Below are 27,443 nucleotides of genomic sequence, written 5' to 3' on the forward strand. Positions count from 1 at the left end.
TGACCCACTAGTTTCATCCTAGATATACCTAATGAACACCCGAAAGGCTACCCAGCTGCTCTCCCCTTCTACTGGAGCAAAGGAGAGACCAATGAGTCCGTATAATGATTGCCTTCACCCAAGAAATTGGATAATCATGCGTGCTCTAGTACCAATAGGTGGAGTTACAGATAGCACAGCTCACCAACTTCCATCCCTGCACCTCCACTTCTGCTTTCTTTTCTCATATTTGTTTCAGTCAGGTTTGAACATTATTTAAAGTCATGTCTGTTCCCTGTACAATTTTGCAAAGTACAGCCTGACCTGTGGTGGCACAGTGGATAGAGCATCAACCTGGAATGCTGAGGTCACTAGTTCAAAACCCTAGGCTTGCCCAGTCAAGCACATACAACAAGCAAGTAATGAACACTAAAGTGAAGCAACTGAGTTGATACTGCTTGCTTCCCCCACCTCTTCTCTCTGTAAAATCAATAAATAAAATCTTTAAAGTGTGCAATGTGATGATTTGATATATTATATAATCAGGTTAATTAACACATCATCACTTCACAAAGTTACCTTTTTTTTTGTATGTGGTGAGAATACTTATGATCTTCTCTCAGCAAATTTCAAGTGTACATACAACACAGTATTATAAACTATAGCTACCATGCTGTACATTAGATATTTACATTGATGTTCATAAGTAAAATGGGACTACACAGGTATGTGGGGGGGGGATGTACATCCTTTTTTAGATTTTGGTATCAGTGTTATGCTTATTTCATAAAAAGAATTAGGAAGACTGTTTTTTCCTTGTGCTCTGGGACAGAATAAAAGCACTGGACTCAACTGTTCTTTACTTGTGGTGGAATTTCCTTGTGGGACCAGGTGGGCCACTTGCTTTAGGAAAGATGGTTCTTTGATAATAATATGCTCTAGTTCTTCCATGGTAATTGTTTAATTAGATTTTCTGTCTCTTTCCAGGATTTGTTTTGGTAAATTGTATTTTCTTGTAAAATCATCCATTTCATTCAGGTTTTCAAGTTTCTTTTCTTTTCTTTTTTTTTTTAAATTTTATTTATTCATGTTAGAGAGGAGAGACAGAGAGAGAGTGAAAGAGAGAGAGGAAGGGAGGTGCAGAAAACATCAACTCTCATATGTGCCTTGACCAGGCAAGCCCAGGGTTTTAAACCAGTGACCTCAGCATTCCACGTCCACACTTTATCCACTGCACCACCACTAGTTAGGTTCAGGTTTATTTTCTTAAAGTTGAGCAAAGTCTCTGACAAATCTGTAGTTTTCCTAGACCTGAGATTTTCCCCATACTATGTTTAATTGTGGCAAGTGTTCATCCACAGCCCCAACCCCCAGCCTCGGCTTTCTTCTTATTAGTTAACCATTTATTTTATCAGTTTTTCCCCCCAAATCCTTGGCCTTATGATTCCTTTGACATTAGTTTTCTTAATTAATTTATTTCTTCTTTTATTTTTATTAACTTCTCTATTCTTTATGTTTATTTTTGTATTTTTAACCCTTGAATTGGATGTTTCATTTACTTTCACTATAAATTTTCTTTTCTTTCTTTTCTTTTTTATTTTTGAGAGAGAGTGAGAGACAGGAAGGGAAAGAGAGGGTAAGACGCATCAACTCGTAGTTGCATCATTTTAGTTATATATTGATTGCCTCTCATATATGCCTTGACCGGGCAAGCCAGTGTCCGCTTGCTCAAGCCAGCGGCCTTTGGGCTCATGCTGATGAGCTTTAGGGCGGTGTGGACAATTCCCCCACTCAAGCCACCAACTCTATGCTGAGGAGCCTGTGTTCAGAGCCAGCTACCTCCGGGTTTAGAATCAGCAACCTCAGCCTTCAGGGTCAATACTTGATCCACTGCCTCACCCAGGCCACTGTGAGTTTTCTCATGACCCTTGCTTTCGCTATAGGTATATCAAGTAAGCATCTACATGTAGTGTTTCTAGTACAGTACCTTTATTTTCTAGATATTCTGCAATTTTTGTTTTGACTTTCTCTTTTCCCCAATAACCAATCAAAACGTCTTCTTTTTAAATTTTTCCATTGAGACAGAAAGAGAGATGAAGGTAGAGGGAGGAAGAGAGAGAACGTCAACTCATTGTTCCACTAAGTCATTCCAATGTGCACTCATTGATCGTTTCTACACGCCTGGGTTGAACCACCACTTCCGGTACGTCTGCTCCACGCTGTATCCTCTCAGCCACTCGGCCAGCTCCTAAGACATGTTTGCAAAAGCTCAGTAGGTTTTACATTTTTATTTTAGTTATTTATTTTATTTTAGTTTTATTCTTCATTTTTTTTTAGAACACTTGAGAATTTTGAATCCTGTTCTCCACCCCATTTGGCCCATGACTCCGTCTCTGCTACTTCCCCGGGTTTTAATGATAAAGGCCACAAGGAAGGCTCTTCTCCTTCAAGCCCAGCCTAAGAGAAGAACACCCGCGGGCAGTGGGAAGAAGCCGAGAGCCCAAGCTGTGGGTGCCGAGGAGCGGAGAGCAGGTCGACTCCTCCGCCTCCCCGAGCCGCGCCCAACTCAAGGGGCGGGGTGGGCAGGGACCAAACCTCCGAGGGCGCAACCTGATTGGCCAATCGCCGCACTGATTTTTGATTGGTTTTAAGGGAGACGCCCACCACTCTGGAATCCGGCTATTGCTCTGTTTTGCCAGGGACGGTGGCCCGCGGAGGACAAAGGGCTTGTGGAGCGGAGCTAAGGTTCTGTAGTGTGTGGGAGCCATCCTCGGTGCGCCCGGGAGTCGGGGAGCTGCAGGCACATGGCAGCGGCATCTTCCTTGTCGCTACTGCCGGTGGCGGCGAAGAGGAACCGATGGCAGCGTCTCCCGAGCCTGTTGCTGCCTTCGAGGTAACAGCCCCTTTCGGGGGATTCTGCTGTCACTTTGGGTATCGAGAGGGAGAGGTCCCACACCCAGTCCTTCCTTTTCCTTCCGCTCCCTCTAATCATCCACCTTCCAGCGCTCCGTTTGCCCCTATTTTTCCATTTATGAGGAGTGGGGGTGGGGTGGAGCTGGGCCTACCATCTCCTGCTTAATTAGCCCTAGGGCTAGAATAACCCGTCCAGCTCCTCACCGCTTACCCTGTGCTTTCCCTGCATTACCTGTGTGTGGGTGTGTGGCGGGGGGCGGGGGCTAGTAATCCCGGTTTTAGTGAACCCAGAGGACTCTAGGACTTGCCCAAGGTGACACAAGTAATGAGTGGTGGAACCAGGATGCCCTCAAAGCCCCTTTTGGTTCAGCTGTCCCCCAGCAGGTGTCCCGTTCAAAGAGTGCTAGAGTTCTTTCTCGTGTTTGGAACTAATCAAGTTAACAAAAACCAGTTTACCTGAAACAATCTGGAAAGTTGTTTTATCAAAAGTTCAGTATGCGAGTTTAAACAGAGCTATCAGTGATTCACTCAAGCTAAGCTGGCTCCAGATCATTTTCAAACTTTGAGCTTAAGCTTCGGTGACAATAACTTTTGCAGTGAAGACACCTTTGTGGTAAGGTACCAAAGAATTGCAAAAATTTATATTAATATTTTAGGAGGAAAAGTCAGGCTTCTTGCCCGTCCTTTCTTTAGAGAATAGAGGGAGAAGAATGCAGAAGCTTTCTGGCTTGCAAGGACAACTGGGTCATTTAGTTTAACTATAGAATAAATGTTATCTGAAGAACTTCCTTTCCCTTTCAATAAGAGACAAAATTTACATACCCTACACTGATTTTTTTTTTCCCTACACTGATTTTAACTCTCCCTCCCTTCCTGTAATCCTGAGAGTAACATATACCTCTAGACCAGTGGTCCCCAACCTTTTTTGGGTCACAGACCGGTTTAATGTCAGAAAATATTTTCACGGACTGGCCTTTAGGGTGGGACGGATAAATGTATCACATGACCAAGACAAGCGTCAAAAGTGAGTCTTAGACGGATGTAACAGAGGGAATCTGGTCACTTTTTAAAAATAAAACATCGGCCCTGGCCGGTTGGCTCAGCAGTAGAGCGTCGGCCTGGCGTGTGGGGCACCCGAGTTCGATTCCAGCCAGGGCACATAGGAGAAGCGCCCATTTGCTTCTCCACCCCCCCCCTCCTTCCTCTCTGTCTCTCTCTTCCCCTCCTGCAGCCAAGGCTCCATTGGAGCAAGGATGGCCCGGGCGCTGGGGATGGCTCCTTGGCCTCTGCCCCAGGCGCTGGGGTGGCTCTGGTCAAGGCGGAGGGGCAGAGCATCGCCCCTGGTGGGCGTGCCGGGTGGATCCCGGTCAGGCGCATGCGGAAGTTTGACTATCTCTCCCCGTTTCTAGCTTCAGAAAAATACAAAAAAAATAAAATAAAATAAAACATCATTCAGACTTAAATATAAATAAAATGAAAATAATGTAAATTATTTATTTTTTCTCTGCAGACTGGTACCAAATAGCCCACAGACCGGTACCGGTCAGCGGCCCCGGGGGTTGGGGACCACTGCTCTAGACAAAGGAATGGAAGGTAGACACGAAAAGATTTGTGAATGTCTTTGATATGTAAAGCGACATCACTAGTGTGTTACCTTGTAAGTCTTAATATATAGGAATGTTTTTTATAGATCCTATAGACAAATGTTATAAGCTTGTTAATGATTGATTTTTGTGTCATGTTCCCCTAACTTTTTCCCCAACCTGTATGTGATCATGTTTATATAAACGAGCTGCAAGGCTATTTCACGCACGCACGATTTGGGTCAGCTATACCCAGTGTCAGTCATATGCAGCCAGCTTAATAAATCTCCTAAAAATTCTCCTGTATCCTGCCTTGGTGTCTCTACCCACGGAACACTACTTTACAACACCTTCATGCTTCCAGGTAGCAGACTTCTTTATCTTCCTTTGTTCCATTGTCAACATCATCCTCCATCATTCTGGAAAGATAGTATGGCATAGTGCTAAAGGGCACAGACTCAGGAGTCAGGGTCTCGACTTTGCTTCTTATTAGGTGTGTGAACAACCTTAGGCAAGTTACTTAGTATCTCTGTGTTACCCGTGAAATGATGAGACTGATTCTTATCTTGCTAAAGGAAAGAATTCAATCAAGAGACAAAGTGCTGCAAGCAAAGCAAACATTTATTGGCCTTGGAGAATTACAGTCAGAAAGTCTGAGGAGGCAACTCATTTGTGAGAATGAGTGTCTGGATCAGTTACAGAATTTAGGTATTTATGGGCTTTTACTCGGTAAAGCCAGTAGCCACGGCCACCATCTCAGCCACCTGGCCCATGCAGATTCGCATTAAATTCGGACAGACAGTAATGAAACAATGGAGCCAAGAACTGGTGGGCCATTATCTTTAGTTCTAGCTTGCACCTAGTGGGCAAGTAAAAACACACACTGGGCTCCAAAACCCATTCATTCAGTGCTCACAAAGCTACTGACTTATCTGAGTTTCCTAGAATCAAAGGTTTCTAGCTCACCAGCCTTATTCACCTCTGTTTTCCATCTCCTTCTCCCTGCACAAACTCTGCACAAACTGGTTTCTCCTTCAGCACTCTGCTATCTTGGCTGCTTCTTCTGACCTCCTCCACGTGGCCTCTCTCTGCTCTCCTCTCTGCTCTCTCCTCTAATGCTAATCTCAGGAACTGCACGAGCAATCTCCCGGTCTGCCCTACTTTATAGTGCAGAAATCACAACCTTTAATCCAATATACAAAATAGGGAAGTCTCTGATACAAAGTCACTTACCTAAGGCATGATGGGATTGCACCACCCCACATCAAAAAGGGTGGGAAAGGCTTAGTCCTAAAACCAAACCCCAGGCTACAAGGATCCTGCCTGCCCACAGCCCGCCCCCAACACACATTAATATCACCTGGGCAACAGGCTTCCACGTGGGCAGTGTCATCTTTAACAAAGTGAGCATAATATATTTTATCTGCTCAACAATCCACCCCTATGCTCACTTTACTACCCACAATCTACACCACCGGCATCCCTGTGCAAGGAAGTTAGGCACATTACACAAATTACAACAACATGACAAATCATACAATTTCAACAATTACAAAGGTACATTTCACCAGTCTCTGAGCACTTTGCCAAAAGTGCAAAATGTCCTCGGCCTTCTTTCTAGCCGTGGGAAAAGCTTCCCGGGACAAGGGAGTGCTTCCAGCAAAGCCGTCCCCCATTCCCATCAGGGTATTTCACATTGTCCAAAATCCGTAAGTCCATCCAACAAAGGAGCCAGTGCTCACTCCGGTCGTAGTCCAGAAAATCAGTCCACGCACATGGGTTGTCAGCCACCCCCCTCATTCCTGCCGTCCTGGCAGGTCTTACACTGTCCCAAGGAGGAGCACATGGCAATGGCAGTCAGAATTTCCATCTCTGCTCCGGAGAGCATGATGGCATTCACCCCTATGTCCCCAAATTGCAGACTTACCAGGGCCATAGTAAGAACTCCTTGCTGCTGGGCTCTCACCCTCTGGAGACTGCGGATCGCAACTCCAACCTGATTCTCCTCATCCTCCAAAGAGGAACTGAAAACACCAGCTCCCTCTGCTGGGCTCGAGCCCCAGGCCGCAGCGCTTGAGCCCAGGGCCACTACTGCCTTCTGCTCAGCAGGTCTTGCAGCTCCGGCCTCGGCCTCCTGCCGCTGCTGGCTCTTCATGATGTCCAGGGCAAGCTGCAACTCATGAACCTGTGATTCCTTCTCCAGTGGCTGCTCCATTTCCAGGTGAATCTCGTGAACCTGGTCGGCCTCCTCCGGTGCTTGCTCCAGCTCCAGGGTCGGCGTCTCTTTCTCCCACGTTTGCTCCAGCTCCTTCCACTGCTTGGTTTGCAGGTCCCGGGCAGCCTCTTCCACAGAGCTCTTAGTTTCCTCACGCATGGCTGTAAAAGTCAACCAGCCTACGGCCCCCAAAAGGACAGCCATGAGGAACCATAACAGCAGCCAGTCCTCTACTCCACCACTCAAAGGTGGTGGTGGCTCCTTGCCAATCTGTATGGAATCCTGCCACAGACTAGCCAAATGTAGGGCCAGTAGCCATGGCCACCATCTCAGCCGCCTGGCCCATGCAGGTTCGCATTAGATTCAGACAGTCGGTAAAGAAACAACGGAGCCAGGAACTGGTGGACCATTATTAGCTTTAATCCTAGCTTGCACCCGGCAGGCAAGTAAAAACACACACTGGGCTCCTGTTGGTCAAATAAGTTTGTAAATATGATATATGTTTGCTTGCTTATAGTTTGCAATGGATGTGGGGGGACAGGCTGTAAGCAGGCATGATCCTTATAGCTTATGGCTTAGTTTTAAGACTAAGCCTTTCCCACCCTTTTTGATATAGGATTGTGCACTCTTTTGTTTTGTTTTGTTTTGTTTTTTACAGGGACAGAGAGAGAGTCAGAGAGAGGGATAGATAGGAACAGACAGACAGGAATGAAGAGAGATGAGAAACATCAATCATCAGTTTTTCGTTGCGACACCTTAGTTGTTCATTGATTGCTTTCTCATATGTGCCTTGACTGCGGGCCTTCAGCAGACCGAGTAACCCCTTGCTGGAGCCAGCGACCTTGGGTCCAAGCTGGTGAGCTTTTTGCTCAAGCCAGATGAGCCCACGCTCAAGCTGGTGACCTCGGGGTCTCGAACATGGGTCCTTCCACATCCCAGTCCGACACTCTATCCACTGTGCCACTGCCTGGTCAGGCAGGTTGTGCACTCTTATGAGGAATCCCATCATGCCTCAAGTAAGTGACTTTGTATCAGAGACTTCCCTATTTGTATATTGGATTAAAGGTTTTCGTTGCTACACTATAAAGTGGGGCAGACCAGGAGCTTGCTCTCTCTTGGTTCCTGAGATTAGCATTAGAAAGTAGAGAAAGGCCACATGGAGGAGGCCAGAAGAAGCGGCAAAGATGGTGGAGTGTTGAAGGTGAAGCCAGTTTCTACAGAGTTTGTGCAGAGAGAAGATGAGGAACAGAGGTGAATGAGACTGGTGAGGTTAGAAACCTTTGATTCTAGGAAACTCGGATAAGTCAGTGGCTTTGTGAACACTGAATAAGTGGGTTTTGGAGCCTAGTGTGTGTTTTTACTTGCCCACCGAGTCCAAGCTAGGATTAAAGCTAATGACCCACCAGTTCTTGGCTCCATTGTTTCATTACCATCTGTCTGAATCCAATGTGAACCTGCACTGGCCAGGCGGCTGTGATGGTGGCCTTGGATACTGGCTTTACAGCTCCAAAACCCACTCATTCAGTGCTCACAAAGCTACTGACTTATCTGAGTTTCCTAGAATCAAAGGTTTCTAGCTCACCAGCCTTATTCACCTCTGTTCCTCATCTTCTCTCTGCACAAACTGGCTTCTTCTTCAACACTCTGCCATCTTGTCTGCTTCTCCTGACCTCCTCCACGTGGCCTCTCTCTGCTCTCCTCTCCGCTCTTTCCTCTAATGCCAGTCTCAGGAACCGTGCGAGCAAGCTCCCGATCTGCCCCACTTTATAGTGCAGAAATCAAAACCTTTAATCCAATATGCAAAATAGGGAAGTCTCTGATACAAAGTCACTTATCTGAGGCATGATGGGATTGCACCACCCCACATCAAAAAGGGTGGGAAAAGCTTAGTCCTAAAACTAAGCCCCAGGCTATAAGGATCCTGCCTGCCCACAGCCCACCCCCAACACACATTAATATCATCTGGGTATGGGTTCCACGTGGGTAGCTCCATCTTTAACAAAGTGAGCATAATATATTTTATCTGCCCAACATACTCCCTGGACTTCCCCCACACACACACACACATACATACACTTCCAGCTTCTCTCTCTCTATTGTTTTCATTATACTGCTATATGGCTGATACCTTTTGAGGGAACTCTCGATCACTAGTCTGGGTGTGATGAAGACTGTTCTGGCTTAAAGATTCATCAGACCCTGCAGAGGTGCAGGAAATCATGGGGGCAGTTTATCCCTTTCCCCCTTTGGCTGTTCTGGCTCACGTCTACCTAGCTCCCTAACTGAATATCTGTGCTTCAATTTTCTGACCTAGGAGGAGGTGATAAAACTAGTACCTACAGGAGATAATACTAGTACCTTGGATTTTGCGAAATAAATGAATTAATACATGGAAAGAGGCTTACATGGAATCTAGTGCATATGAATTGTTGGAATCCATGCGAGTCCGAAAGACCAGAGTAACAGGCTTTATTGAAAGGAAGAAAGGAACCCTGCCAGGCACTTCTCCTGGGGGAGAAGAGCGCCAGTTACAGAGGTTACAGACTAGGGGCGAGTTATATTAGTGTTTGGGAGAGCCTGAGGGGATACTGAGGCAAAAGTCCTGGTATGTCCGGAGCCTCTCCTTGGGGTGGCTTGTCAGCTTCTTGGAATGCCTCTGTCTCAGGGGCGATAGTCCTGTAAGGGTGACGTCTGACAGATAAGCGGAACATCAAGAGGGCAGTTTGGAATTTACATATCTATCATGAATCAATCAAAATATGTAGCTTTTGCAGACTTAACCATTTAGGTCAAGTTTCTTGTTTGCTTTTATTTTCCTCAAGTTACTGGAGATGCCTTGGATTTGGATTTTCAGTTATTTAATTGTAGGACTCCTCCCAGAGCAAAATAAGACAGTTAGTAAAAACACTGTTAGTGCTCTTTTCTTTTTCCTGAGTTTTATTTTCTTAGATTTCCAGGGCTCTTCATGATACTATACAATTACATATTCTCTCTTCCCTCTCCCTCTTAAACTTCAGCTATTGTGTATAGAATTATTCTCAAGTAGCCGTCACCTGGAAAGTACTAGAGTTGTAACAGCATATAGAATTAAAAACCTTATCAGTATAGAGCAGGGGTGTCAGGAACCTTTTTGGCTGAGAGAGCCATGAACGCCACATATTTTAAAATGTAATTCTGTGAGAGCCATACAACGACCCGTGTACGTTATGCATTATCCAATAAAAATTTCTTGGTGTCCCGGAGGACAGCTGTGATTGGCTCCAGCCACCTGCAACCATGAACATGAGTGGTAGGAAATGAATGGATTGTAATACATGAGAATGTTTTATATTTTTAACATTTTTTTTATTAAAGATTTGTCTGCAAGCCAGATGCAGCCATCAAAAGAGCCACATCTGGCTCGCGAGCCATGGGTTCTTGACCCCTGGGATAGAGGATATTTACATATCATTTTATATCATGATTCTCTAGTAACTCAGAAAAAATATATAGTGGTAGAATTTTAGAAATGAGAATAGAAGTTATCTTGATAGGGTGGAATTATCTCATGGAAACAATTTTTTAAAATTTATTGGGGTGACATTGGTTAATAGGATCATAGAGGTTTTAAGTGTACTTCTCTATGATAAATGATTTCTATATTGCATTGTGTGCCCACCACCCAAAGTCGTATCATCTTCCTTCACCCTATATTTGACCCCCTTTACCCTTTACTACCCCCTCAGCATCCTTCTTTTGGTAACTACCAGACTGTTTGCTGTGTCTATGAGTTTGTTTTATATCCCACACTTCACATGAGTGAAACCATATGGTTCTTAGCTTTTTCTGACTGATTTATTTTACTTAGCATAAGATTCTCAAAGTCTATCCATGTTTTTGCAAATGGCAGTATTTCATCTTTTCTTATGGCTGAGTAGTGTTCTGTTGTATATGTGTACATATTTTTTTTATCCAATCTTCTATTGAAGGACACTTGTGTTGGTCAAATAAGTTTGTAAATATGATATATATGTTTTCTTGCTTATAGTTTACGTTGAGTGTGGGGGACAGGCTGTAAGCAGTCAGGATCCTTACAGCCTAAGGCTTAGTTTTAAAACTACAGATATTGATCAACTTACGACCTATGCAATTTACGACCATTTGACTTTACAACCACAGTTGCTAGCCACGACTGCTTCGCGTCTGGCAGTGCAAGTGTTGCCCAGCTGGGTGTACGACAGTGCAGACCAGCTTCCAGCAGCACTACCATCTCCGCGTGCACCATTTCAACTGTTATACCAGGCTCGGTACAGCAATTTGTGTTTTGTGTCTTGGATATTTTTCATCAAACCCCTCCCAAGATGTCTACCAAGAGGAAATTGTCTTTGTCTACGCCTCAGCTTGCCAAGAAGGAAAGAAAGGCCATCGATCTCGACACGAAAATGAGCGTGGGCTCTTCTGACTTGAGCATGGGTTCACCAGCTTGAGTGCAGGGGCGCTGGCTTGAGCATGGGATCATAGACATGACCCCATGGTCGCTGGTTTGAGCCCAAGGTCACTGGCTTGAGCAAGGGGCCACTCGCTCTGCTGTAACCCCCTGGTCAAGGCACATATGAGAAAGCAATCAATGAACAAGTACAAAGTAGGAAAGAAAGTGAGTGTAATCGCACATGTTTATGAAAAAACCAACTCTGGTAATCCCAACTGCTGCCTCAGATAACAACATCAATGATCTGCAGCCAAGCACCAGTGGCCAATAAAATGTTTCGTACATGTTTATATATTTTGATATGTTTTACAATTGGGAAAATGTTTCTATGATATTTTTTATACCTGTATTTTTGTATGCACCTGTATTTTGTAATTATGTATGTTTTGCAAGTATTAAACCAGTTGTACTGGTAATGCAGTGTTTTACTTAAACCTGACGAATGTAAAAATAAGAAACAAAATGATGTAGAGATGATAAAAATGGCATAAAATGAACAAAGAAAATTATAATATATAACAATAATGAAGGAAAATTATGATAAAATATGACTTAAAGATTTTTATAACATCATTTCACAGTACTGTACATATAGCCTACTCAACTTATGACCAAATCATGTTACAACCGGTCTATCATAACCAATCGTGGTCGTAAGTCGAGCACTAGCTGTAAGCTTTTCCCCACACCCTTGACTGTTGCATGGTGGGGTGGTGCACTCTCATGAGGAATCCCATATGCCTCAGATAAGTGACTTTGTATCAGAGATTTCCTTGTTTATATATTGGATTAAAGGTTTTGACTTCTACACTATAAAATGGGGCAGACCGGGAGCTTGCTCTCTCTCAGTTCCTGAGATTAGCATTAGAGAGGGGAGCAGAGAAAGGCCACATGGAGGAGGCCAGGAGAAGCAGCCAAGATGGCGGAGTGCTGAAAGAGAAGCCAGTTTGTGCAGAGTTTGTGCAGGGAGAAGGAGATGGGGAACAGAGGTGAATAAGGCTGGTGAGCTAGAAACCTTTTATTCTAGGAAACTCGGGTAAGTCAGTGGTTTTGGGAGCCCTGAATGGAAAGGGAAGTGTTTTCCTACTGTGTGTATTTCTTGCCCGCCGGGTGCAAGCTAGAATTAAAGATGATGGCCCATCAGTTCTTGGCTCCGTTGTTCATTACTGTCTGTCTGAATCAAATATGAACCTGCACGGGCCTGGTGGCTGTGATGGTGGCCGCAGCTACTGGCTTTACAACTTGGTTGTCTCCATTTTTTAACCACTGTGAATAGTGCTACAATGAACATAGGGGTGCATATATCTTTGTGAGTTAATGTTTTCATCTTTTTCAGGTAGATACTCAGAAAAGGGATTGCTGGGTTATATGGTCACACTATTGTTAATTTTTTGAGGAGACACCATACTGGTTTCCGTACTGGCTCTACCAGTTTACATTGCCACGAATGTCACTGGTCATATGCCAGTGAATGAGGGTTCTTTTTTCTTCACAGTCTCTCCTACACTTGATATTACCTGATAATGGCCATTCTAACAGGTGTGAGGTGGTATCTCATTGGAGTTTTGATTTACTTTTCACTAATATCTAGTGCAGTTGAGCATCTTTTCATATATCTTAGTTTTGCTTCATACTGTAAACTAAGAAATGGAAATGTTTAATCCCTTAATTTGTGCATAATAGAATTAGTTCTCATGTACTTTTGAAGTTTGGGATTTTTATGATAGTTATTGTAGTGATTATTGAGTCATGATTTTTATTTCTTTTATGTCAAATATCTTGCTATTGAGTCTAAAATATGTAGGGATATATGAAGAACATTTTATATTTATGTTATTTCTGTCCGACTCTCATAGTTGTAAAAAAATGTTCTTGAGAGAGTGAAAAAAATCTTAGGTGTGTTAAAATACAAAATTCCATCTAGCAACCAGAAGCGGCTTCTAGCGACTACACAAAGTGGAAGTTTTTTATAGGAAGAAGGGTTGGGCAACAGAGCTATTAAAGAAAAGAAAGGACTGTTTTTAGACCAGGGCATCTTATTTTGAGGGGAAGGAAACAGCAAGGTTTTTGTTTGTTTGTTTGTTTGTTTGTTTTCCAGAGACAGAGAGAGGGTCAGAGAGAGGGATAGACAGGGACAGACAGACAGGAACGGAGAGATGAGAAGCATCAATCATTAGTTTTTTATTGCGCGTTGCAACACCTTATTTGTTCATTGATTGCTTTCTCATATGTGCCTTGACCGTGGGCCTTCAGCAGACCGAGTAACCCCTTGCTCGAGCGAGAGACCTTGGGCTCAAGCTGGTGAGCTTTTTTGCTCAAACCAGATGAGCCTGCACTCAAGCTGACGACCTCAGGGTCTCGAACCTGGGTCCTCCGCATCCCAGTCTGCCGCTCTATCCACTGCGCCACCGCCTGGTCAGGCAACAGTAAGGTTTTTATTGTGTAGATCGCCTCTTCTTTCTATGGAAGAATGGAGTGGGACTGATGCTGATTGGAAAATTCCAAACTGGTTGATTAAGACTGTATTTCTGGGAGAGGCTGAAGCAGCCGTTAGACCAGGTATTTAAATCTAGGTTTGGTATCATGGGCTTTAGTACAAATGAAGCCATCTTGGAGTGGTGTTTTCTTTTTAACAGATATTACCATGATTTGCAGCAGCCCTTCAAAGCTCAGCCTCACCTACAAAAATCTGTTTTTAGTATTTAAATTTTCTAGAGGGCAATAATGAAAACAAAAGATTGAGAAACACTGATGTAAAGCAACTTACCTGGAATCCCAGTGGCTGGTCAGTGGTGGCTCCCTCAGCAGGTCCCACACTCCTTCTGCTTCCCTTTTTCAGCTCCTTCCTTTTACTTCTCTGGGCCTAATTGTTCAAGCCTGTCTTATCAGAGGGTTGAGTTAGATTGGTATTCTTCAAACTGTATTTTGACCAGTGTATTTTATTTAATAAAATGGAATAGAACAGAATAGAATAGAAACAAAATGCAGGGAAAATCTTCTTTTATGCAACTTCTGTTTTGTATGTGTAACTGGTTGGGAAGCCAAATACATTTTTTACTTTGGGTTCTAGTAAAAAAAAAAAGTTTGAAAAATCTGAACTAGATGATGTTGAAGTACTTTGGCTTTCCAGTCAATTCTCGTTGACTCCGTAGTCATACGCCAGTCTTAGGAGCAAGCAGGTTAAGTGTTTGATTCAAGGACACATACTGCCAGGGAGAATAGCCAGAACTGTACCCCTGTTTTCTAGATTAGTTTTCTTTCCACAAAAAAATGTCTTAGTAAGTCACTTTGTAGGTTTAAGGTTTAACTAAGGTCATATCTGGACTTGGTTTCAAGTATTGAAAAATGTAGATTATTTTGAGAGGACATTGATTGATCTCGCATATCCTGTTTAATTATCACTCCATTTGGACTCATTTTATAGGAGGTGGTCTTGGAAGCAAAGAGCCATGAAGTATTCAACAACCACAGGTATTAACAGTTTTTATTGTACTATTTGGCTTTGCTTCAAACTAAGAAATGGAAATGTTTAATCCCTTAATTTGTGTATAATAGAATTAGTTCTCATATATTTTTCAAGTTTTGGATTTTCATGATAATTTATTAGAAAGTATTGAGTCATGGTTTTTATCTCTTTTATGTCAAATATCTTGCTGTTAAACTTAAAATATGTGGGGAAATATGGAGAACATTTTATATACTGCTCACAAAACTTAGGGAATATTTCAAAATGAATATGAAGCAATAAAAAAAGAAGCATTTGATTTTTTAAAATTAAATAAGAACATCAGAAAAGCAAATGACAAGTCAAAGAGAGTTGTTCACTTATGCAGATGAGATGCAAAACCAACTTTTATTTCATTGGTGAAAATGCACTATAGAAAAGACTGAAAGTACTGGGGTATCTGCACTTTCCCTGATCCCCTAATTTTTGTGAGCAGTATATTTATGTTATTTCTGTCTGACTCTCATAATGTATTGAACTAGAAAAACATAATTGTGATTATTTAAATCAATGCTTTATAACATTCATTTTAAGTAGCAAGACCTTTTTTCTTCTTTTCAAAAAAATGTTTATATGGAATTCCCAACTATAAAAACACTTAAAGCCTAACCAGGCAATGGTGCAGTGGATAGGGTGTCTCAGACTGGAATGTGGAGAACCCAGGTTCGAGACCCCGAGCTCTCCAACTTGAGCATGGGCTCATCTGGTTTGAGCAAGGCTCACCAGCTTGAGCCCAAGGTCATTGGCTCGAGCAAGGGGTCACTTGGTCTGCTGTAGCCCTTGCCCCCGGTCAAGGCATGTATGAGAAATCAATCAATGAACAACTAAGGAACCGCAATGAAGAATTGATGTTTCTCATCTTTCTCACTTCCTGTCTGTCTGTCCCTGTCTGTCCCTCTCTCTAACTCTCCCTGTCTCTGCCACAAAAAAAAAAAATAATTAAATTAAAAAAAAACACCACATTTAAATATCACTTCTGGTTGGTTGGTGTACCTCCTCCCACGTCCACATGCACAGTTCATCCCAGCAGCCCCTGTGAACTGTGACAACTCTTGGGCTCTATCTATCCTTATTGGAAAACATTGTTTTCAATTATATAAAACCTTATTTTTTGAAAAAAATAACTATTATGAACTGTCAGAGAACATTTATTTAATATGTAATAGCAAAAGTAGATTTTGTGTATTACTAAAATATCATGTCATTATAGCACTGAGGACAGTGAACTGGTGCAATATTCATTTATATTGCAAGAGAAACACACATGCCTATGCTCAGAGTGATAGAGGTAGTGGAGCAGAGTGTCTAAGAGCTCAAATTTTATTATGAAGCTAACCTGGGTTTATGTCTTAGACCCACCATTTCTTTAGCTGTATAATTTCCGAAAAGTACAGTGGTACCTTGAGATATGCATTTTTAAAATATGAGCTGCGACTCAGTCTGTATTTTTGTTCGAGATCCGAGCAAAATTCCGAGATACAAGTCGTGATTCGGGAAGCTGCCTCTAGTTGGCGCATTGGCACATGGGTTCAGTATTGGCAGTTTGATATACGAGTTGACTGACTTACAAGCTTGGTTACAGAACGAATTAAATTTGTATCTCAAGGTACCACTGTAATATCTTTTTCAATCTTAATTTCTTCATTTTAAAAATTGAGATAATAACAGTATCTACATATGATTATTGTGAGGGTTTACGTCCAGATAGAGTCTTTTCAGCGCAGGACCTGGAGTACAGAAAGTACTTATTTAAAGATAAGTTATTACAATAACTGAAATGAAGAATACACTGGAAGTACTCAATAGCAGATTATAAAGCAGAGGATCAGATCAGCAATTTAGAAGACAGAAAACATCAATCAAAGCAACAAAAAGAAAAAAAGAATTTAAAAAATGAGAATAGTTTAAGGGACCTCTGTGACAATACCAGTGTAAGAATAGCTATATTATAGGCGCACAAGAAGGATACAGAGAGAGAAAGGGATTGAGAACCTGTTTTAAGAAATAGTGACTGAAAATTTCCCTAACATGGTGAAGGAAAATGACACACAAGTCCAGAAAGCACAAAGAATCCCAAACAAGATGAACCCAAAGAGGATCACACCAAGACACATCATAATTACAATGGCAAAGGTTAACAAGAAAGAGAGAATCTTAAAAACAGCAAAGAAAGACAGTTACCAACAAGGGAGCTCCCGTAAGATTGTCAGCTGACTTCTCAACAGAAATATTTCAGGTCAGAAGGGATTGGCATGAAATATTCAGTCATAAAAAGCAAGGACCTACAACGAAGACTACTCTACACTGCAAGGCTATCATTTAAAATTAAAAGAGATATGAAGAGCTTCCCAGACAAGAAAAAGCTAAAGGAATTTGTTGCCACCAAACCAGTATTATGAGAAATGTTGAAGGGCCTTCTTTAAGGAGGGGGAAAAAAAAGAAGGAACATAAATATGGATAATAAAATGTCAATAATTTTGTACCTATAAATAATCACCAAAACTGTAAATGGATTAACTGCTCCAATCAAAATATATAGAGTAGTTGAATGGATAAGAAAACAAGACCTATATATATGCTATCTAAAGACAAAAGACATACAGATTGAAAGTAAAAGGTTGTAAAAAGATATACCACGCAAATAGAAATAAACAAAAACAAAAAAGCTGGGATAACAATACTTATATCAGGTTACTTATATCAGACCTTAAAACAAAGTCTATAATAAGAGACAAAGAAGGACAAAATAATAAAGGGAGTAATTCAACAAGAAGATATAACCCTTGCAAAACTTTATTTACTGAACATAGGAACACCTAAATATATAAAACAAATAATGATGGACATAAAGGGAGAGATCAATACCAATACAGTCTTAATTAGGGGTCTTTAGCACTCCATTGAAATCAATGGATAGATCCTCCAGACCAAATCAACAAGGAAACAGCAGCCTTAAATGACACATTAGACCAGGTGGATTTAATTGATATCTTCAGAGCATTTCCCTCCAAGGCCACAAAATATATAGTCTTTTCAAGCGCTCATGGAACATTTTCCAGGATAGACCACATGTTGGGCCACAAAAAAGTCTCAATAGATTTAAGAAGATTGAAATCATACCAAATCTCTTCTCTGACCACATTGGTATGGAACTAGAAATCAATTACAAGAAAAAAAGCCCTGAATAACAAACACATGGAGGCTACTAAATAATGAATGGTTACTAAACAATGAGATCAAGGAAGAAATCACAAGATACCTTGAGATAAATGAAAGTGAAAGTACAACAACAAAATGTGTGGAATACTGTGAAATACATAGCAATACTGGTTTACCTCAAAAAACAAGAATAATCTCAAACAATCTAACCTTACACCTAAAGTAACTAGAAAAAGAACAACAAAGCTAATAGTAGAAGGAAAGAAATAATAAAGACCAGAGTAGAAATAAACAAAATAGAGTGCGAAAACAATATAGAAGATCAATGAAACCTAGAGCTGGTTCTTTGAAAAGATAAAGAAGATTGACAAAACTTTAACCAAACTCAAAAAAAAGGGGCCCAAGGACCCAAATAAATAAAATCAGAAATTAAAGAGAACTAACTCCACAGAAATATAAAGTATTTTAAGAAAATATTACAAATAGCTATATGCTAACAAATTGGACAATGTATTGTAGAAGAAATAAATTCCTAGAAGCACACAATTTTTCAAAACTGAATCAATATAAAAAGGTAAACAAGTAATTACTATCAGTGAAATCAAATAAGTAATGAAAAAACTCTCAACAAACAAAAATCCTGGACCAGGTGACTTTACAGTGAATTTTATCAAACATTCAAAAACACTTAACACCTATTCTCAAATTATTACTAAAAATTTAAGAGGAGGGAAGGCTCACAAACTCATTTTACAAGATCAGCATTATCCTGATTCCAAAACCAGATAAGGACATCAACATAAAGAAAACTAGCCCTGGCCTGACCAGGCGGTAGCGCAGTGGATAGAGCGTTGGACTGGGGATGCGGAGGACTGGGATGCGGAGGACCCAGGTTCGAGACCCCAAGGTTGCCAGCTTGAGCGTGGGCTCATCTGGTTTGAGCAAAGCTCACCAGCTTGGGCCCAAGGTTGCTGGCTCGAGCAAGGGGTTACTCGGTCTGCTGAAGGCCCGTGGTCAAGACACATATGAGAAAGCAATCAATGAACAACTAAGGTGTTGCAATGCACAACAAAAAACTAATAATTGATGCTTCTCATCTCTCTGTCTCTGACTCTCTCTCTGACTCTGTAAAAAATAAAAAAGTTCTTGAAGGAAAAAAAAAAAGAAAACTAGCCTTGGCCGGATAGTTCAGTTGGTTAGAGCATTGACCCAAAGCACAGAGTTTGCTGGTTCGATCCTTGGTCATGGCACATACAGGGGCAGATCAGTGTTCCTGTCTCTGTCTCTGACTCTCTCTCTCCCCCTCTCTCTAAAGTCAATAAATTTTTAAAAAATTATTTTAAAGAAAATGACAGGTCAGTATCCCTGCTGAACACAGATGCAAAATCCCTAACAAAATATTAGCAAACCAAATTCAGCAATTCATTAAAAAGATCATAATGATCAAGTGGGATTTATTCCTGGAATGCAAGATTGATTCAAAATCCACAAATCAGTTAATGTGATATACCACATGATCAAAATGAAGGATAAAAACCACATGATTGTATCAATAGATGCAGAAAAGCATCTGACAAATCATAAAAACTTAGCAAAATTAAGATAGAGGGAGCATACCTCAACATAATAAAGGCCATATATTACAAACCTAAGATTAACATCATACTCAATGGGAAAAAACTAAAAGCAATTCTCTTCAGATCAGAAATAAGACGACAGGGTTATCTGCTTTCACCACTCTCATTCAACATAGCACTGGAAGTCCTAGCCATAGCAGTCAGACAAATTGGAAAGGAAGAAATAAAACTGTCATTATTTGCAGATGACATGATACTGTATATAAAGAACCCTAAAGATTCCACCAAAAATCTATTAGGACTGATAAATGAATTCAGTAAAGTAGCAAGGTACAAAATAAATATCTAGAAATTGGTTGCATTTTATACATAAATAATGAGCTATCAGAAAGAGAAATTAAGAAAACAATCCCATTTATAATTGCATCAAAATAATACCTAAGAATAAATTTTACTGAGGAGATATAACACCTTTACTTGGAAAATTAGGAGATATTGAAGAAATTGAAGAAGATAGAAATAAGTGGAAGCATATATACCCTGCTCATAGATAGGAAGAATTAATAATATTAAATTGTCTCTACTTCCCAAAGTAATCTAAATTCAATACAATCTCTGTCCAAATACCAATGACATATTTCACAGAACTAGAACAAATAATCCAAAAATTTATATGGAACCCCAAAAGATCTTGAATAGCGACAGCAATCTTGAGAACAAAGTTGGAGGAATTATGCTACCTGATATCAAGCCAGACTACAAGGCTATAGCAATCAAAACAGCAAGGTACTGGCATGAACACAAACACATAAATCAATGGAACAGAATATAAAGCCCAGAAATAAATCCATGCCTATATGGGCAATTAGTCAATGACAAAAGAAGTAAGAACATACAAATGGGGTACTGACAATATTTAATAAATGGTGTTGGGAAAATTGGGCAGATATGTGCAGTTAAAAAAATAAAAGGAAATTAGACCACGAGCCATAGACCATACACAAGAATAAACTCAAAATGGATTAAAGAAGTAAATGTAAGACTCAAAACCATAGATCTAGAAGAAAACATAGGCAGTAAACTTTGACATTTCTCTTAGCAACATTCTTTCTGACGTATCTCTCTGAGCAAGGGAGACGAAAGAAAAAAGAAAAGAAAAGAAAAGAAAAGAAATGGGACTACATCAAACTAACAAATTTTAGCACAGCAAAGGAAAACCAGCAACAAAACAAAAAGATAACATACTGAATTGGAGAAGATGTTCCTGAATGATATATCCAATAAGGGGTTAATAACCAAAATCTATAAAGAACTCATACAACTCAACATCAGCAAAACAAAAAATCCAGTTAAGAAATGGGCAGAGGACCTGATTAGACACTTCTTCAGAGAGGACATGCAGATGGCTATTAGACATAGGAAAAGATGACCAATGTCATGCATGAATCATCAGAGAAATGCAAATTAAAATGATAATGGGATATTACCTCACACTGTCAAAATGGCTATCATCAGTAAATCCACACACAAGTGTTGGTGATTAGGTGGAGAAAAGGGAATCCTTGTGTACTGTTGGTGGGAATACAAATTGGTGCAGCCACTATGGAAAATAATTGGAAGGTTCTTTAAAAAATTAAAAATAGAATTAAGAAATTCCACTTCTGGGTATATATCCAAAGAAACCCCAAATCCTCATTTGAAAAGATATGTGCACCTCTGTGTTCATTGCAGCATTGTTTACAAATGCCAAAATATGGAAGAAACACAAGTGTCCATCAGTAGACAAGTAGGTAAAGAATTGGTACATATATACAATGGAATATTACTCAGCTATAAAAAAAGATTGAAATCTTACCATTTGCAACAGTATGGATGAACCTAGAGGGTATTATACTAAGTGAAATAAGTCTGACAGAGAAAGACAAATTTCACTTATATGAAGAATCTGAAGAACAAACTTGTCATGAACCAGGTCCAGTCCTGAGTGAGAATGGTAGGGGATTAGGAAATAAACACAAAGAGAAAAAGAATGGGATTGAGAGGTCACCTGGCATGTTGATGGCCAGCCAAAGCAAACCTGTACCCCCAAAAGCTTTATTTTATAGTGCAGAGAGCAAAGTCATTTGCAAAACAAAGAGGTCTCCATACAAAGTCACAGTTCTGAAGTATATCAGTAATTCTCCCAAGAATGCAAAAGCCCCCCACCATGCATAACATCTCACCCAGCAGCTCCACAAACAAAGGGTAAGAGAAAGGGCATGTAGATTGCCTTTAGCTACTTAATCAAACAATCAGAGGCTGTGGGGAGAAGAGCCTAACCTTTGGCTTAATGGTACCCTTAAACTGCAAGAACTTTGTCACCTTGCAGCCTGTGTCCCACACAAAATAAACAAAACAAACTCATAGATGCAGAAGAGAAACTTATGATTGCCAGAGGAGAGGGGGGTTGGAGGGCTTGATGAAAAAGGTAAAGGGATTGAGAGATACAAATGGGTAGTTAGAATTCAGGGGGATGTCAAGTACAACATAGGAAATATAGTCAATAATATTATATATAATAACTGTGGATGCCCTGTGGTACTTGAATTATCAAGGGGCTCACTTTGTAAAGTGTGTAACTGTTTAACCAGTGTGCTTTACACCTGAAATTAATAAAAAAAAATATTGAATGGCAACAGTAATTGAAAAATAAAATTTTAAAAAGATTATTATTAACTATGATGGTTTTTTAAAGCTATTTTTATCTTTAACATGACAAAGCATCTTTAATTTTAAGTTGAAGTGTATGAGCAATTTAAGAGTTAATAAGGTTATCTTGAATTTCAGTGAAAAGAAATACACTAATATTAATTAGAATGGTTATTGTAGGCTCTGTTATGCTGAGTTTGCCAACATAAATGCTTATCATTGTGTTAATAGCATAGAATATTTATTTCACTTCTCATTCCTTGCTCCCCAGTAACATTTGTGTATGATTTTTATGGTGTTTTAGGACGAAACATTACCAAGGTCCTCATTGCCAACAGAGGAGAAATTGCCTGCAGGGTGATGCGAACAGCTAAAAAAATGGGTGTACAATCCGTGGCTGTTTATAGTGAGGCTGACAGGAATTCCATGCATGTAGACATGGTATGTTGTTAAAAACTGGAAGTCAAATTTTGTAAGTGATTGTATTTGTTTAGTGTGTTGATATTTTAGTGCTTTGTATTGACAGTTTTTATTTGCTAGTGTTACAACAGTGTTTGAGTAGGTAAGTTCAATTGCTCTGTAAGAGTTCCTCTTTGGAACATTTTCCAAATATATCAGCAGGTGAACTAAACAGTGTACTTTGTGGAGTAGCTTATTTACAAGCCAGGGCTTATCCATAATGATCAGTTAAAACCATTCTCAGGCTGTAGCTGATGCACAGACCACGCTTTGAATGGCACGTATCCATATCCCTAATGTATGAGGAGAAGGAGCAAGAGTCTAGTCTTAGCAACTACTGCTTACTGGCCAAGAGGCTTAGACAAGTCACTCAGTGTTTCAGAGACTTGGCTTAATGGAAAAATTATAACTAAAAGGGCCCTACTCCCATGAGTTTGTAAATGTTATCAATTATAACTAGCTCTTACCCACCAGACAGAACCCAGACATGGATGAATTCAATTATTGTCCTCTTTTCCACACAAGTCTCCAAGCACAGGCAAATCCGCAGTGACCCACCCACCTGGACTTCCAGCTCTGCACAGCTGGCCCATGCAGCTTTCTAGCCACTTTTCATATTCTGTCTGATTGCTGTTGCTTTCTGTCCTAAGCCACTTTTATTCCACTGTAGTGTGTGATATGTGTACATAAAACTCAAGTTTTGACACATCTTTATGCCAAAAGGTTTCAAAGTGGCTTGTTTTTATAGTAGAGATATGAGCTGGTACTTCTGTATTGTTTTGGGGAAGCCAGCATTTTTATTTATAACAGTATGTCACTGAAGCAGTTCTATATAGAGTACTAGGTCTGCGGTGTTTTGTTTTGTTTTGTTTTTAACATGTACTATTTCTTAAACAGGCAGATGAAGCACATTTTATCGGCCCTGCTCCCTCCCAGCAGAGCTACCTTTCTATGGAGAAAATCATTCAAGTGGCCAAGATCTCTGCTGCACAGGTAAGAGCGATGAAGAGATTTACAAGACAAAAAGGCAAATAATAGCAAGTGTGGGCAAGGGTTTGGAGAAGTTGGAACCCTCGTAAATTTACTGGTGGGAATGTTAACTGGCACAGCCACTTTGGAAGACAGTGTGTCAGTTCCTGAAAGGTCAACCATAGAGTTACCATACGAACCAGTAACTCTACTGCTTAGATATATACTCAAACAAAATGAAAACATACATCCAAACTTATACATGAATATTCATAGCAGCATTATCAATAACTAAGTAGTGTAAATCACCCAATGTCCATCAACTGGTGAATGGATAAATAAAAAATGTATTATATCCATAGAATGGACAATAAAAAGGAATGAAGTACTGATATATGCTAAAAAATGGATGACATTGAAAAGATTGTATTTCGTTAAAGAAGACAGTCAGAAAAGACTTTATGTAGTGTATGATTCTGTTCATATGAAAAGTACAGACTAGTCAAATCTATAGAGAAAAGCAAATGTGTGGGTGCGTAGGGCTGGGGGTATGTGGTGGACATGGCATAACTGCGAAGAGGCATGGGGTTCTTTAGAGGGCCAATGAAAACTTACATTATTAGATCTTGCTCAGTATTTTAGATTATGGTGATAACTGCACAACTGTGATTATACTAAAAATTATTAGATTGGATTAGTTCATAGTATATGAATAATGTATCAATAATATATATATTTAAAAAACACTGTAACACTTGCACCCTCTAGAATAGCTAAAATCAGAAAGACTGATGATTCCACATGTTGGCAGGGATGTGGAGAAACTTAAAACCATCATACATTGCTGGTAGAAATGCAAATAGGACGGCTACTTTAGAAAACTGTTTGGCTGATTTTAAAAAGTTAAACATATAACTGACCATATTTTGACCCAACAGTTGTCCTCCTCAGCATTTACCCAAGAGAAATGAAAAATAGATTTGTATGAATATTCATAACTATATATTATTCATAATGGCCCCAAACTAGAAAAACAATCCAAATGAATGCATAAATTAAATGTGGTATATCCATAGTGGAATCAGTTCTATAAAAGGAAATGAACCACGGATGCATACAACAGGATGAACCTCAATAATTATGAGAAGATAAGTCAGACACATAAGACTGTGCTATATGATTCCTCCATTTCTATGAAAGTTCTTAAAAGGGAGAAACTATAGAGACAGCAGGTCAGTCATTGCTTGGCTCTGGAAGTAGAAATTTAGTTATGCACATGGCCCACGGGAACTTTTTTGACTGATATAAGTGTTCTAAAACTGGTTGTAGTAATAGTTGCATAGTTGTATAAATTTACTAGGTTCATGAAACTATACATGGGTGAATGTTATGTGTTATAAATGATACCTCAAAAAAAGATGTTAAAACACAAGGGAGAACTGAGTGTAGACCTTTTTCACTTTACCTAGCATAAATAACATTTGGCCATTTCATAGAAAATGCCTAAAATTGAACATTGTTTTAAATGAAACAAAATTCCAAACTGACATCAAAATGTGATCTTTAGCAATTTATTCAGTACTTAGCATTTTGTTGTTTGCTGGCCATAAGATGTGGGTTTTTCCATTCATATGGGTTTCCCAGTCATTGGAAGCTTAATTCTTTAATTTTGAAATGCTCTTTGAATGTAACTACTATATTTTGAAATAGGATTGGTGGAGCTTTTTTTTTTTACATTCACTTGGTTATAATTATAATACATACATAATTATTATTTTAGAAGAACAAAAATGCCATGGGGGCCACTGAAGTTGGAGAGTGAGCTGCTTCATCTAAATAATCTAAGCTGCTGTTGCCTTCCCGTTTCTTCCCTCTTTCCTGTCGTATGTTTGCCCTCAGAAATCATGCTGTCCTTAGTCACGGGGTTTCCTTTTCTCTGAGCTAGAAAGCCATATAAATAAATTTGTTAAAGCTAACTTGCAAATAACTAGGCAAAAGTCTGAGGGAGCCTGACCTGTGGTGGTGCAGTGGTTAAAGCCTCGGCCTAGAATGCAGAGGTCGCCAGTTTGAAACCCCAAGCTTGCCTGGTCAAGGCACATGGAGTTGATGCTTCTTGCTCCTCCCCTCTTTTCTCTCTCTCTCTCTCTTCCTTCTCTAAGATGAGTAAGTAAAATTTTTAAAAAAGTCTGAGGGAGTCCTCTTTCACTAAAGTATATACAGACTTTAACATATGACGTTTTGTTTGCTTCTTAGTTTTTTGTTTTGTTTTGAAGAAAGTTAGGATGGCCACATAGTGACCTGAAGATGTATGAGGCATTCTTGTGCTAGGGTGCTCTTTCACCTTTTGGGTACCATAGTTTCAGTTCTAGGGCAGCTTTACAGGAAGGCAGAGGTAAGAAATCCCCATTACCTTTACTCCTACGTTCAAATATTCCTTGACATTCTACCCTAATAGCAGTGTTATTTTAAATTAAAATACAGATTCCTTTTTACTGTATAATCCATCCATTTTAAATTTAAAAGGCTTCAAAGCAGAGACTTAAAGAGGTATGTATACATCAATGTTTATAGCAGCATTTTTTGTAATAGCCAAAAGGTGGGAACAGTTCCCATCCATCAACAGGTAGATGTGGTAAACAAAATGTGGAATGTTTCCATACAGGAGAATGTTATTCAGCCTTAAAAGAAAGGTGAAATTCTGATACATGTTACTCGTGGATGGAGAAACATTATGCTAAGTGAAATTAGTGTTGTACAATTCCACATATATTAGGTTCCCAGAATAAACAAATTCATAGAGGCAGAAAGTAGAATTTATAAGAAAGAAAGTTACCAGGGTTTAATGGGCACAGAGTTTCTGTTGGGGGTGATGAAAACATTCTGGAGATGGTGGTGATGGTTGCACTACGTTGTGAATGCACTTAATGCCACTGAATTGTACATTTAAAAGTGGTTAAAGTGGAGGGTTGTGTTATGTGTATATTACCACAATAACAAGAACCATAGATTCTTCTGGTTCAGGTAGCACTTCGGAACTGGAGTGTGAATGTTTCTTTCGGAAACAGATTTTGGTAGAGACCATAACGCACCTATCGCCAGCAGAGGGCGAGGCATCCCTGAGGAAAACGACATGACCTGCGTCATGGTTTGCCAGTGGGGCACTAGTCCATTTTTTTTTCATGTCTCACTTCTAGGCTATCCACCCAGGATATGGTTTTCTTTCAGAAAATATGGAATTTGCTGAACTGTGTAAGCAAGAAGGAATTATTTTTATAGGTCCTCCTTCATCTGCAATTAGAGACATGGGTATAAAGAGGTATGTGTTTCTATCTGTTAAATACAAGCATAGGAAGGTCAATTGAAATGGTTTGTTTACCTGTAATAGACATGTTAACATATACTTTTGTTGCCATAGGCATAAGTTGTTTACCTGCTACTCCAGTGAGTTACAGAACATAGTCACCTAATTTGTATATCTAGTCAATATGCCAATTCTTTTGGGGGGATAAAAACAACGTAGGATGAACTACCACATAAAAAAGTAGATTGAGGACCCTCGCTCAGTGGATAGAGGGTCAGCCCAGTGTCTAGACATCCCAGGTTTGATTCCCAGTCAGGCCACACAGGAGAAGCGTCCATCTGCTTCTCCCCGTCTCTATCCCTCTCTCCCTCTTTCCCTTCCGCAGCCAGTGGCTCGATTGGTTCGAGCATGGCCCTGGATGCGGAGGATGGCTCTGTTGGAGTGCATTATCCTCAGGCACTAAAAATGCTCTGTATTAGCATTGGCCCCAGATGGGGTTCCTGGATGGATCCTGGTGGGGTGCATACAGGAGTTTGCCTCACTATCTCCCCTCCTTTAAACTTAAAAAAAAGAAAAAGTGGATTGTGGATTAAGGAAAATTAACAGATATTTTTAATATTTGTATTA

The 27,443-nt window shown here is 40.1% G+C and overlaps 1 protein-coding gene across 1 annotated transcript in view; it reads left to right on the plus strand.

Moving 5' to 3' along the window:
* The first annotated feature begins 2,661 nt into the window (after positions 1-2,661).
* Positions 2,662-27,443, plus strand: part of MCCC1 (methylcrotonyl-CoA carboxylase subunit 1) — a 79,977-nt gene continuing 55,195 nt past the window's right edge. Inside the window, exons 1-5 of the mRNA XM_066347285.1 lie at positions 2,662-2,872; positions 14,583-14,629; positions 22,392-22,528; positions 23,444-23,539; positions 26,710-26,831. Coding sequence (XP_066203382.1) covers positions 2,784-2,872; positions 14,583-14,629; positions 22,392-22,528; positions 23,444-23,539; positions 26,710-26,831 — 491 coding nt within the window. The 5' untranslated portion in view covers positions 2,662-2,783. The remainder of the gene's footprint in view (positions 2,873-14,582; positions 14,630-22,391; positions 22,529-23,443; positions 23,540-26,709; positions 26,832-27,443) is intronic.

The sequence above is a fragment of the Saccopteryx leptura genome, chromosome 8 (genome assembly GCF_036850995.1).
Source record: "Saccopteryx leptura isolate mSacLep1 chromosome 8, mSacLep1_pri_phased_curated, whole genome shotgun sequence".
Taxonomy (NCBI): domain Eukaryota; kingdom Metazoa; phylum Chordata; class Mammalia; order Chiroptera; family Emballonuridae; genus Saccopteryx; species Saccopteryx leptura.